The 15,106-nt window shown below is 32.9% G+C and overlaps 1 protein-coding gene across 1 annotated transcript in view; it reads left to right on the top strand.

Annotated features, from left to right (window-relative positions):
* Positions 1–14,661, top strand: part of DMXL1 (Dmx like 1) — an 80,694-nt gene extending 66,033 nt beyond the window's left edge. Inside the window, exons 35-43 of the mRNA XM_032212789.1 lie at positions 610–696; positions 3,372–3,493; positions 4,002–4,143; positions 6,223–6,283; positions 6,706–6,833; positions 9,382–9,474; positions 10,424–10,515; positions 12,371–12,423; positions 14,449–14,661. Coding sequence (XP_032068680.1) covers positions 610–696; positions 3,372–3,493; positions 4,002–4,143; positions 6,223–6,283; positions 6,706–6,833; positions 9,382–9,474; positions 10,424–10,515; positions 12,371–12,423; positions 14,449–14,591 — 921 coding nt within the window. The 3' untranslated portion in view covers positions 14,592–14,661. The remainder of the gene's footprint in view (positions 1–609; positions 697–3,371; positions 3,494–4,001; positions 4,144–6,222; positions 6,284–6,705; positions 6,834–9,381; positions 9,475–10,423; positions 10,516–12,370; positions 12,424–14,448) is intronic.
* Positions 14,662–15,106: the final 445 nt, after the last annotated feature.

Here is a 15,106-nt window from a genome sequence, read left to right as displayed (position 1 = left end):
ATATTCTGTAAGGCCATAAAGACCTAATTATAGAATTAGAATGTATTTAGAGTCCCATATGTTGGCTTATCATTATGTGTAGCAATAGTTTTATTCAGTGATCAGGTACATTTATTCTGCATTGCTTTTTATTACTTCATATTTTTATAATATATGCCACCTAGAATCACTTGTTGAGATGAGTGGCTAGAGAAATGAAATAAATAAATATTGCACTTAACAATGTTCTGGTTTGAAGTTGCTGGTTTTTTGAAATAACATGTAATAAATATCAAATAATTTTCAAATTCCAAGCAATTACATGATCAGTGCTGAGTTAAAAATGAGATATTTCTTCACTTCAGCTTCTTTTAGAAATTTTCACTACCATTTTTAGAGGGTTTTTTTTAGATGAATGAACTGAATTTAATCTGAATGAATGATTATATAGAGATAGGATCCCACCAAAATGCTTTATTAGGCTAGCTTGAATTTATAATTATATTTAATTAGGCTAGACATATTTCTGATTAATATTTATCATATGTTTTAGCATGATCTAAAAGATGAAAAGCCTTACCATTGTGCTATATTGTGTATGTTGCCTTTTGTCTTTTCTTTTTAACACAGATAGAGCATGATGCAGGATCTCCTGGAAGTAAAGCAAGAATTATCCATAAAGAGTCTGACATTATTACTGCCTTTGCTGTCAATAAGGTATAGACAAATGGAATGGTCGGGGGAATATTCCTTAAATATTTTGAAACGTTGTAACTTGCATCCGTATGAAGTAACTTCTATTGTACTTCCAACTAGAAGATCTACACTAAATTATTACTTTGTAATAAAGATTTTTGGTTCTATAGCACTAAGGGTACTGAAATCTTTCTTGAAGTATAGTTTTTATTTTTATTGTTTACATTTAGAAACCATCCACCTTCCTCACAGAGGGACCTTGTGTGATGTACAAGTAGAACATTAAAAACATATAAAATATAATAAACATAAAAAATAAATATAAAAATTTAAAACATTGCAAACATATATCCACAAAATTAAAGAATAGCATCAGGACAAACAGATTAATGTGGTCAAACTATATGGAAAATTTTAAGTGGGAAGTAATTTATGTTAAAATGATTATAAAACTGATAATTTTTAAAATATTTTTTTAATTTTTATTATTCAACACAGACACAACATAAAGAATCCTTCTTTACATACTGTAGAAAGTGTATCAGTTGGTTACAAAGACTTTCATTCATATCTTCCACAGTCATCAACCGTAATTCATATTAACTCAGTATTTTAACTCAGATATATTTATACACAGTACCATCATCATACTTCCATTTTCATTTGACTATAATTGTTTAAAAATCCATCATAAAATATATCAAGATTTAAAACTTAACCACATACTGGCATTTCATTTGCTATTTCTAATATCCTCCAATAACACTGAATCCTTATGGCCTATTCTGGCTAAAGATCCATAATATTTAGTAACAAAAATTTCTAATCCTCCTTTCCAATTCACTGTTTACAATTTGCATCTACTTTCCTTATGTTGTACCCATGCATATATATACATTGTTATCATTATCCCTCCTTTATTTGACTGTGTCCTTTATCATAACATTTTTCCTCCTAATAAAAAAAACTTAACTAAATTTAACTTAGTTCTTTTTTATTAACGTTTATATATAACCAAAAAAAATTCTAATCTTCCTTTCATAGGTACCATTCAATATTCATATCCAATTATTACCTATCATAGCAATAAACATATATACATTATTATCATTATCAATTATTTATTTAACTATATTGTCACTAAATTTCACTGTTTAACCAGTTTTAGATTATACCCTTTCATTTATCAACCTGTATCTTTCCAGTAGCAAAACAATCTCATGTCTTCTGCCATTTGTGGTATCAGTCTTCTAATCATCTCCTTAATCAAACTTGTATGGACTCCTCTTTGCAACTCATTGCTTATTAAGTCTCTCATGTAGTTTCGATGCCCTTCTTCTGTTTCCTTAATCAGCTTATCTTTAATTGTCAGTGGTGTTTTCAACGATGTTGCTAACAAAATTTCTCTCTTTATATCCTTAAATTCTTTTATTTTTTCTTCTTCTGTATCTTGCCATCTGAGGTAGAGTTCCCCTCCATTTAATTCCTCTTTCCGTATTCCACTCTTTCCATTTCCAGACACAAACCAATCACCATAGATATCAGCAGATTTAATTTCTTTGTAGTCATTTTTCTCTTCGGTTTTTAGGATTCTAACTTCCACTTTTTCTACTTGATAAACATCTCCAACTTCTTTATCATATGTTACTGTTAGATGCTCCAGATTTTCCAACTTTTCCGTCCTGTTAAATGTGTTTGATAATTTCTGAATTTCTAACAATATCTTTTGCAAACAAAGTTTCTTTCTGCTGTTGAGATTGTGTGTTTATCTGAAGCTGACAAACACTGCTGTTCTGGCTTGGAAGGCTTTTACAAGATTAAGCATAAATTCATAATAAGTCTTATTTCCACTTTTCTCTGGTTAAAGATATACTTCAAAGGAACATCTGTATGCTTTTCTTCTTATCACTCTCTATAGAGAAAACAGTGAGACCTTGAAGTGCCAGAATAATCAGTGAGGAAAGTAAAAGTGTTTTGTTTCCAATACACAAACTTCCAGCCTCCGAGTAGCAGTGTCGTCTTTCCCTCTGTTGTTACAATTTTCTTTGTAATTCATATCCATATCTCATGTCGCCCTGGAGACAGTTCAGAAACCTCAGCTATGCAGTCTTATTTTAATTTCAGATTATTATGTATGTTAAATATTATATTTATAATGTATTATATTATTAAAAAAACTGCTGATGTGACAATCTCACCATTACAGAATAATGTCAATTTAAAGTTGCATAGGTTGATAATAGTCTTGTGTGTCTCTTCAAATTGCTGGTAGTTACTTAAAAGCCCGTACAGGAATAAGCATATATCGGGAATTGTCTTGTTGAAATTTAATCTGCCATTCTTGCTGAGCCCGTTCTCTCTTTAATGTTAGGTGATAGGCCTTTTCAGGAGTAGAAAAGATAATGTGTTTCTCCAATGTATTTGGTTCCATCCTTTGCAACATTTTGTAAGACTGTTTAAAATGTTCAAATGTGCCTTTAGACAAAGTTGATTGTGTTCCTGTTGTAGCTTTGTATAATTCTGCTTTGAATATACCTTAGTTGATTCTCTGGTTTCTCTTCATATTGTATAAATCTTTTGTCCTTTTACCTTAGTTGATTCTTGATTTTATGCCTTGTTCATTGCCTAGAGTCTGGGTATACATATTGGGGCAATAGACAGATGATGTGAAATAAACATGTATTTATGCATTTTAGGCCAATAGGAATTGTATTGCAATAGCCTCAAGCCATGAAATTCAAGAACTGGATGTTTCTGGAATTTTAGCAACTCAGATCTACACTTGGGTTGATGATGATATAGAAGTGGAAGCTAAAGGGTATTTCTTTTTATTTTATTTTTTTGCCAATATTCTTAACATTGACTTAACATTGAACATTTAATGATATCCTGTTGAAATACTTATAAATAACTATCAATCTTCTAGTTTTTTGTAAAACTTTTAAGTCTTATGTCCTTTTCTTTAGTAAACTTCAGCTTATACATCTTTCTCTTTGTCTTACTAAACCTAACTTCCTGATAACTAGATTTGACTTATTGTGCTATTAAAAACATTTCTTTTGACTGACAGACAGCATTTCTTTTCTCTTCAACTGGCTATGACTTGAACCATCCATTGATTGGCTATATAGGTATTACCGCTCATAAGAAAGTCTGAAGTACAAATGTGCCACCAATCAGATAACTTAGTGCCAATAACTCATGTGATATCAAGTGAGAATTCATGGATATAGGTAGCTAAGCATCTTTAAATTAGAATAGAATATGATATTTGTAGGTAGTAATTCATGAGCAATATTCAGTCATTTGAACATTTTGTTTTATAGAGCTGATGACTTCTTAGTTATACATACTCGTGATGACTTGGGAAACATTCAAGGAACTACTCCTTATACACACAGCACTCCTGGAACACCAATCAATATGCCATGGCTTGGCAGCACTCAGACTGGCAGGGGTGCTGCTATGGTGAGTCACTTATTATCAAATAATAATGACCATAAACATATTTCAATGGCTTTTATTTTATTTATGATATATACTTCTAAATAATCTATTAAGATTTAACAAATACTTTGAATTTTAATTTAAATCAATCTTAACATGGTTTATGTGAACAATTTTGTTTGTGAGGTTACATGTTAAAACTACTTTTTAGAACTTCTGTGTGTAAGTGAAACCTAGGAGAGGGTTTTCCTATCTTTTTTAGTATTTTTTCTCAGGCAATATACAGACTAAGTGAAAAAAGGAAGCAAAACAAATAAATTCTCATGCTTTCCTTGATACTTGATTTATAAGAAACCCTTCTGGAATTGACCCTTTCTTTGCTTTCTTTCAATGCACCTTTACACTATTTTTGAGTGTTATTGTCACTATCTTTTGATTTGGATGAGACTTATTTCTTTCTTTTGGTTACATTTGTCAATGCTTCAAGCTTTAATAACTGTTATCTTTGGAATTTTTGAAGTGACAGGTTGATTTTATGCTGGTATTTTATAATAAGATATTGTTTCTGATGCACTGTTAGATAATGTATTGATTTATGAAATGCAATATAGAATATTTTTAAAATTAGAACATAAAGCTCTCTTACATTTTTATTTTTTACATTTTTGTCCTGCAGCAATGACAAAGTTTTCTTCAACCTAAGTTACAATAAATGCATGAGTTTTAATAGAAACAATTAAATTGCAACATGGGTCTATAGTCACAATTTTATTGACCACCTTATATTAAGTCTCTGCCAATTATTATGTTTTTAGCTTGCTCTGCATTTCACAGCTTAATCATCCCCGTTTATACTCAAAACTACTGTTGTATATTTCATTGCTTAACAGATTTTATGTAATATAGTTTTTTTACTTCTTTTAGTAAGACAATATAATCAGTATTTATATACTACCATGTAGAGTGTTCAAAGTAAATCACAACTAACTGTAATTCTTACTGTAAACTGGCATAATAAATAGATGTTATACCCATTTTGGAGACAGGTGGAAGGGATCTGACAAAAGTGTACCAGACAACAGTCAACATCTTATTTGATTCTTCTTGCTTTTCAATATTTCCTCAGTCAAATGATTCTACCAACAAACTTTAAACTTCTCCCCCTCCTGAGCTCTATTTTGTTTTTAATTGTACTATGTTCCTTTTCTCACCAGGAACTCATGTGAATTTTTCATTTAGGTCTTATCATTTTCTCATATAAGTATTCCTGAAAACCTTTGTTTGTTTTCACTAACCAGCACTTAAAATCAGAGGCATGATAGCTCAATCGCTAAAACGTAGCTTCAGTGTCATCTTAATCTGTTATAACATCAAAGAAAAAAAGACAGACATAATTAAATTGCTGACATACATTTAAAAAATTTATCAGATGAACCTTACTTTAAACAGATGGACTGCTATTTATTTATTTCTATTTACATCTTTCACATATCATTTTAGAAAAAAATAATTTTACGATACAGACTAATTAAAAAAATCCAATTATGAATTAAATTACTATATCTTAGTGTTTACTACAATTTGTGCTTTGTCATCTAAGACTCATTACATAAATATTTTTATCAAACCAATATATTTCACACCTAAATCTTCCGTGGGTGATTAAATGCAAAAAACATAGTTTCTTCACTCCTGCTTATTTTTTTGTAAAAGTTTGCTTAACTCTCTCTTACATGCCTCTGCTTCTGCCTTTGTCTTACTTACCTTACAATATACAGGAATATTCCAATAAATTTAATGGAATCAGAAAGGAATTGGCAAGAAAAGAGGTAAGATTGAAATCTAGTGTATGTGTTTAGCAAACCTTAGATGTATGGACCAAAAGCTCCCAAGAACCTGGATGTAGATTCTGTTGATATGAACTTTGGATAAACACTGTAGGAAGCGTTTCATTTTCATTGAGTGCCATCCATTACTCAAACCCCAAATCATGAAGGGAAGTGAACATAGTAGTGTCTGCATTTTACCCTACTAATAACGTTACATGAATATATTTCTGAATAATTCTAAATGGATCTTTTAATCTTGGACATTTAATAGATGATCAAGAAGAATCTCAATAATGTCAGAAGAATGGCTTCCCACCCAACACTACCATATTGTAAGTTTTATTTCTAATTTGTAACTTTGTTGTAATTCATAAGATAGAAAATTCTAGATGAAATCTAGAAAAGTCTAAATATCTTTGAAATTATAGACAACTTCAGTTAGTTATTTGCAGTTGTATTTTTTTGCAATAGTATTTGATTTGGCTGGGCTTGAATGAGTTAAAAACTCCTTAATGTAATACAATTCAAAGTATGCCCTCAATAGTAAAGAGCCAAATATTATTATTTCTAGAAGTATAACCAAAAGAACAAATTGAAGAATGTTTATTTTAATAATTTAGGAGTATACTTCTAAATGATTATAATTCCTAATCTGTCTTGAAAATAATTCTTCAATTCTTTGGGGGGTTTGTTGTAAGTTCCTTTTTTTCCCTTCCTTCGTTAAGTTTCAAAATTATATATTTTTCTATTGCAGATTTGACAGGTGCCCAGGATGGCAGTGTAAGAATGTTTGAATGGGGCCATTCTCAACAACTTGCATGCTTTCGATCGGGTGGCAACTCCAGAATTACACGGATGAGATTTAATTATCAAGGCAATAAGGTACCATCCTTTTATCTCTTATAAAAATAAAAATAAATCTATTTAAATGTCACTTATAGCTCTATATTCCTTTAATTAAGGATCATAACAATATTTACAGATTTCTAAATAGATCAATAAAAATTGCTTATACATTTGTTGTTTCTTTCCAGAATGTATATGGTTTTTAACCATTAAAAATAATCCAACTATTATAAACATCACAAATGAATAGTTACATTTATTTTTTTCTTTTGAAAACATAATACATTAGACATTAGCTATTGCCCAACAGTAATCCAATAGCTAATATCTCTGTTTTTACTCAATATAACATCCTCTAAATTCAAAGTTTGTGTGTCTAGCAAAGAACATTGAACTAAAATTTCATTGCTATCCCAATGCACTTTCTTTAGCTTTTTTTAATCACTGATTGTACGAATAATAGTGATTGACCATTCATTTTCAATTATCAATATTTGATCATTCAAATAATGAATTGAGAAACATGGTTCCACTTCCACATTGGGACAACCTTAACCAAAATATTAAGCTACTAAGAAACTTTTCTTCTAGATTTAGACTTTTAACTTATCATGTCTAAGGCTTTCATACCTAAAGCAGGACTAGAACTCATATATTTTTAGCCTGGTGCCTTAACAACTAGGCAAAAGTGGCTCTCAACATAGGCATACAATATTATATGTAATTAAATTTAAAGATTAAACTAAGTTTAATTATTAATAGGGTTTGATTATATGCCCTTGCTGTTAACACAGTGTTGATTGTTATACAGCTAGAGCGATTATAGGATAGGAGACATATCTAGTTTTCTTTTTCTTCTTTTTAAATGACAAGGATTGTCTACTTATAAAGGTATGGCATCATTTGCATAAGCTCCCCAATTTTAGTGCACACTATCTTTTGCACTATATGATAGGGTTTTTAATCTTTCAAAGTGCACCCACATACTGCAATATCAGTGTTTCTATCTTTCGTAATTACCTATTGAAGTTTGTTTTGTAAGGGATTAAAAAAAGAGATTGGTTTTTTTACATTTTTTACATTAAGACGAGGGAAAAATATCTCCCATAGAAAAATGTTTCCTGTTTCATTTTTGAAGTTCTTTACCCTGTCCACTAGCAAATGCAATTTCATGAGCAAAATTATACAGAATCTTTCCAGTTGTGAAATTATAGTGAGATCTATGAAATCTCTTTTTTGTCATACTTTATTAGACTCCAATGTCTTGTTTATACATAAACATTTTGTATTAAACTACCGTATTTTCACGACCAAAAGCCGCACCGGATTATAAGCCGCAGTATCAATTAACGTTAATTTTTCAAACTTTTTCCACATATAAAGCGCACCGGGTTATAAGCCGCACGTTTCCCGACGCTTCTGGACATCTGTTGCAGTCGCGAGGGAGCGCGAAGGTTCTTGGCGCTCCAGGAAGCTGCGAAAGCAGCTGGGAGAGACGCGCGGTTTGGTTTCTCCTCCGTGGATGTCGCAGCAGCAGCCCCAAACTCACCGATCTCAGTGTTTTTCACTGAGATCGGTGAGTTTGGGGCTGCTGCTGCGACATCCAGGGAGGAGAAACCAAACCGCGCGTCTCTCCCAGCTGCTTTCGCGGCTTCCTGGAGCGCCAAGAACCTCCGCGCTCTTCTCCGCTCCTCGCGACTGCAGTAGATGTCCAGAAGCGGCTTTTGGGGCTAATGGGGATTGGATTTCCAGCTCAATAGCCCCTGCCGCTTCTGGACGTCTATTGCAGTTGTGAGGAGCCGAGGAGAGTGTGGAGAAGAGCGCGAAGGTTCTTGGCACTCCAGGAAGCCGCAAAAGCAGCTGGGAGAGGCGCGCGGTTTGGTTTCTCCTCCCTGGATGTCGCAGCAGCAGCCCCAAACTCACCGATCTCAGTGTTTTTCGCATCGGGCCGAGATCGGTGAGTTTGGGGCTGCTGCTGTGACATCCAGGGAGGAGAAACCAAACCGCGCGCCTCTCCCAGCTGCTTTCACGGCTTCCTGGAGCGCCAAGAACCTTCGCGCTCTTCTCCACACTCTCCTCGGCTCCTCACAACTGCAATAGACGTCCAGAAGCGGCAGGGGCTATCGAGCTGGAAATCCAATCCCCATTAGCCCCAAAAGCCGCTTCTGGACATCTACTGCAGTCGCGAGGAGCGGAGAAGAGCGCGAAGGTTCTTGGCGCTCCAGGAAGCCGCGAAAGCAGCTGGGAGATCTTTTTCCACATATAAAGCGCACTGGGTTATAAGCTGCACTGCCGGTTTTGGATCAAATTTTAGGATTTTCAGTGCGGCTTATAGTCGTGAAAATATGGTAGTTGTATCCTATTGTTTTATACTGTAAAATATGTTACACAAAAATATATTTTGAATATATGAATGAAGAGGCTTTTGTTCATGTGAATTCCATTAGTATTCAGTTCTTCCAGATATGCTAAGAATTACTGATGACAATACACATTCATATCCACACACATCTGGTGCAGCATAACTATGAAGAAATCAATTAAATATTAATATAATGTAAAAACATGTATCTACTTTCTTTAGTTTGGGATCGTTGATGGTGATGGGCATATAAGTTTGTATCAAACAAACTGTAAAGGTTGCCTACATAATGGAAGCACACCCAAACCATACCTAGTAAGTCAGAATATTTCCTAATTGTTGTCTTTTTATTTACCTTTTTATTTTTTTTATAACCATGACAACTAACTCCTTATTTTAATTTGTTACATAGTTGCCTTACTTGTATATAGTTTCTTTTACACAGTAGACAAATATTCCTGGTTTAAAACTGCATGTATAACAAATCTTCATTATATTTTTTATTTGTGGAAGGGAGAACAGAATTCTCTCCAAGCAACAATAGGCCTTTCATACTTTAATACTTCAAACATTTTTCTTCATAGATTTGATGCTCTTGAAGAATCATTTGAAATCTGTAAACTAACTATGATTTTAGATTGTAATATTTTATGCAGTCCAGGAAGTTACAGGTAGTCCTCGAGTCACAATCACAATTGAGCCCAAAATTATGTTGCTAAATGAAACATTTGTTAAGTGAGTTTTTTCCATTTTACAACTTTTCTTGCCACATTTATTAAGTGAATCACTGCAGTTGTTAAATTAGTAAAACAGTTGTTAAGTGAATCTGGTTTCCCCATGGACTTTACTTGTCAGAAGTTCCCAAAAGATGATCACTTAAGCCCAGGAGAATGCAACTGTCATAAATATGAACTAGTTGTCAAGCATCTGAATGTAAATTATATGACCATCAGAATACTGCAATGGTCATAAGTGTGAAAAATGGTCATGTCACTTTTTCAGTGCCATTATAACTTCAAATAGTCACTAAGTGAACTGTTGTAAATCAAGGACTACCTGCACAATCTATAAACTAGGGATTAAGATTCAGTTACTAGCAGAATTGAAGGTTCTGCTATTCTATGAAAAAAGTGTACTGCTAAATATACTGTTTCAAGTTTCAATCTGAAATTAATTTATTGTATTTCTAAGTAAATAAGCCCTAATGTTAAATTAGCTGTATGTTTGTTGCTTTACTATATTTATTGTTCCTTGATATTTTCAGACATGGCAATGCCATAATAAAACGGCTAGTGATTTTGTTTTCATCAGTTCTTCGTCTTTGATAGCTACTGCCGGGTTATCTACTGACAACAGGTATTAAAATTTCTTCAAGATCATACCAATAAACTCTGTATAAATAAAAAGTGATCAGTTACTTTTCTTATCTAGTACTGTAGTGATTTTGTACAAAAAGATTCTTCCCAGTTTTCATTCCTTTTTATACCATACTATTCTGTGGAGAACAGCTTTTTAGATTGAGCAAGAAGCAAGTGTGCCGTGACATGAAAGTAGAAATTGCATATATTAAGTTAAAAAATTACATTAGATACAGTCCATTTTTGTTTTACTTGTTTCTTATAAAGGACTGCAGGGCATAGGACCTTTAGGAATGCCCCCTCCCCCATAAGACCTGTCTGCTTAATTTGATCCTGCAGCGTTGACGTACTACAGGTTCCTTCAAATAAAGGGTATCATCTCTTAGGATCCCAGAAGCATATCTTCTCAGTAGTAGTGTCTAACCTTTGCAGCAAGGTTACCCCTGAGATTTGGATGGCTCCCACTCTGATATTGTTTAGAAGTGTCATGTAGCTTTTCATCTAGGCTTGTTGTAAGGGAAAGCAAGGCCCAGAATTTATGTTGCTAAGTAAAACATTTGTTAAGTGAGTTTTTCCCCATTTTACAACTTTTCTTGCTGCATTTGTTAAATGAATCACTACAGTTATTAAATTCATAACACAGTTATTAAGTGAATCTGGTTTCACCATTGACTTTGCTTGTCAGGAGGTCACAAAAGATGGTCACTTAAGCCCAGGAGAATGCAACTGTCATAAATATGAACTAGTTGTCAAGCATCTGAATGTAAATCACATGAACATCAGGATGCTGCAATGGTCATAAGTGTGAAAAATGGTCATAAGACACTTTTTTCAGTGATGTAACTTCAGACGGTCACTAAATGAATTGTTGAAAGTCCAGGACCACCTGTACTACGCTGATCATTACAACATTCTAAGTTTTTGGGAAGAACTCTATACACGTGAAGACCAAAATCAGCTAAAGAACCAGCAGCTATGACTTCATATTTTTGTATAATAATAACAGTAATAATATTTGTGTATCCCTTGGGAAAGACTTGAAATATGGATAAAAATGCCATCTCTAGTCTAAATCTTTGACTGACTATGCAATTAATTGTAATAATAAATATTGTATCTATATTCAATAGCTTTTATTTGAAGTATAATCTTTTCTGCTATATCTGCATCATATTATAGGTAGCCCTCAACTTACAACAGTTCATTTAGTGACCAAAGTTAAAATGTCACTAAAAAAAAGTGACATGAGATTTTTTTCACACTCATGACCTTTGCTGCATCTTCCTGATTATATGATCAATATTCAGATGCTTGGCAACTGGTTCATATTTAAGATCGTTGCTGTGTCCTAGGATCAGATGATCGCCATTTGTGACCTTATGACTAGCAAAATCAATGGGGAAGCCAGATTCATTTAACAACCATATTACTAACTTAACAACTGCAGTGATTCATTTAACAACTATGGCAAGAAGGGTCATAAAAAAGGGCAAAACTCACTTAACATAAATATGAAGCACAATTATGATCGTAACTCTAGAACTACCTATATTTGAAAGCATTATATTAGCATTATACTCTCCAAACATTATATTTTCTTTATATAGTTCTAGGGTTACTGTCAAACTGCAATTTCTATAAAAATATTTGAGTAGAAATCATTAGATGTTAGAGGTTAAAAAATCATATAGATATTACTTCTTTCCAATAAAATAAAAATAAAATGTTTCAGATAATTTCAAAGGAATTGTTGCTCTTGTTTGTTGCTTTTTAAATTCTAATTACTAATTCAGTTTGTTCTTTATCATGATATCATTAGATACATTACTATTCCTGTGTTTGTTTCCTTTTAGAAATATTTGTCTGTGGGATACTTTGGTTGCTCCTTCTAGTAGCTTGGTTCATGGTAAGTTTAACTAGTATATACACAAACATAAAACTATAAGTTTTAAGATTTAAAATCTTAAATTATACTTCAACTCCCTATTGAGAAATAAGATTTTGATTAGAATTAGCCATTTTGCTAATATAATATTATGCACTTGTACATGCAGTTAAGATTTGATAAAAGAGCTATCCATTTTTGTGTACATATACAGTAATGCTAAATAAGGAATATATAAAAACTTTCAAAATTTGAAACATTTGGAACTCAAAACCATGCTTTTGAATTTGAAGTTGTCTCAACCTCACATGAAATATTTTTTGAGTCACTGTAGAAGTTTTTAAATTTGGAACAGCTCTCAAAATAGACCAGGTTTTGATAACATGGTAAACGATGACAATATATCTCAGCCAAGAATAAACTTATATAATTTATGTAAGCTATATAAATTGGTTGAATAAATACAAAGTAGATGAATAAATAACATGGCTACAATTTATGGCTTATGACCTCATATCAGATGTGTTTTGTTTAGACAATATACTGAATGTTACCATAGTATACCTTTAACATGTTTTGTGAACTAGGCCATAATGAAAGTTGTGCTAGAGTTTATAGAAATAAACATCTTGCTATGGGACTTTTCCTTGAAGTAACAGAATAACAGAGTTGGAAGGGACCTTGGAAGTCTTCTAGTCCAACCCCTGCTCAGACAGGAAGCCTTACACTGTTTAAGACAAATGGTTGTCTAATCTCTTCTTAAAAACTTCCAGCGTTTAGCATTCCCAACTTCTGAAAGCAAGTGGTTCCACTGATTAATTGTTCTAAGGAAATTTCTCCTTAATTCTAGGTTGTTTCTCTCTTGATTAATTTCCATCCATTGCTTCTTTTTCTGCCTTCAGGTGCTTTGGCGAATAGCTTGACTCCCTCTTCTTTATAGCTACTCCTTAGATATTGGAACTGCTATTATGTCACCCCAAGTCCTTCTTTTCATTAAACTAGGCATACCCAATTCCAGCCTCCAGTCCCTAATCATCTTTGTTGCTTTTCGCTCAATATCCTTTTTACATTGTAGTGACCAAAACTGGATGTAATATTCCAAGCGTGGTCTTATCAAGACATTATAAAGTGGTATTAACATTTCACATTATCTTTATTCTATCCCTCTGTTAATGCAGCCCAGGACTGTGTTGACTTTTTTGGCAGCTGTAGCACACTGCTGGCTCATATTTAAGTGATTGTTCACAGGATTCCAGGATCCCTCTCACAATTACTACTATTACTACTAAAAATGGCCAGTTACCACCTGTACTATACTGTTGCATTTGGATTTTCTTGCCTAAATGTAGAACCTTACTTTTTTCACCATTGCATTTCATTTTGTTAGATAGGACCCAATGTTCAGGTTTGAATGACAAAAAATATTTTTTTATTTATTTTAAATAATTACATTGAATTGTTAAATTGTCTTTCTGTGAGTTGTCCCGCAGCGACTTGGCCATGACGATTGGTTGTGGCAAGATGGCACGTTCTGCCCACATTCACCCTTGAGCATCATCCCATTGACTGAAACACCTGGCTCTAATTTCCCCTTCAACTGAACTGATATTCTGAGAGATTTGCTTACTTTTGCCACAAAGCAGCATTGGAACATTTTCCTCAATAAATAAATGAATAATATAATGGTTTTGACTCATTTGTTTTATTGTGTTCCTATTATATAGTGTTAGGACTTGCATGGATACCAGATCACATTTAGATAATTATTATGCAGAAATATTGAAAATTCAAATGGATTCACAAACTTCTAGCACATATGTATGGAATGAGGTGGTTTCAAAAGATCTATAAATAGTCAAGGTAAAAAGGAGAGTTTTGCCTACATTTTTAAAAATGTTTTCCACTGATCTAATTCAAAATCAAGTTGATTCATACAATAATTCAGTACTGAGGCTTTATTTAAGAGTATTATATAACAAACATATTCAATAGTAATAGAATATTATTTACATTATAATTTCTTTTAATATTTTTTTTGTATTTCAGCATTCACCTGTCATGATACTGGAGCAACTGTTTTGGCATATGCACCCAAACACCAGCTATTAATATCTGGTGGAAGAAGAGGCTATACCTGCTTAATAGATCTTCGTCAAAAGCAACAGAGACAGTTTTTTCCAAAGTCATGATTCTCCAGTTAAAGCAATTGCTGTAGATCCTACAGAAGAATATTTGTTACAGGATCTGCAGAAGGAAATATCAAGGGTCATTACATTACAAAACTCCATCTTGTTCATTTGTATAGAGCAGTTTTTTCTATATTCATTATAACATTCCTGAGAACTATTTATTTTATTTAAATATTTATATAACTGTCCACTTATAACAAACTTTGGGCAGTTTCCAATCAAAAGTTAAAATATATAATATCCTTATTAAAACTATAAAAACAAATACATTACAAACAATAATCTGGCTTCAAGTCAAGCATCTAATATGCACTCACCTTATCCCAATGCTTGGGGAGGGGAGGAGAGCCTGCTGAACTTCATGGACAGGCACTCCAACAAAAATGGCATGCTTCCTAGCTCCCATAAGATGCCAATATTTAAGGGACAGGGCTAGGATTGTGCCCACCCTATCTAACTTGGTAAGACAGGTACATGTCCTATTTAAAATGTGTTCTAAACTCTTTTATTCTTAG

Source organism: Thamnophis elegans, chromosome 3 (genome assembly GCF_009769535.1).
Source record: "Thamnophis elegans isolate rThaEle1 chromosome 3, rThaEle1.pri, whole genome shotgun sequence".
In the NCBI taxonomy this organism is placed as follows: Eukaryota; Metazoa; Chordata; class Lepidosauria; order Squamata; family Colubridae; genus Thamnophis; species Thamnophis elegans.
This window is presented reverse-complemented; position numbering and strand designations above follow the sequence as displayed.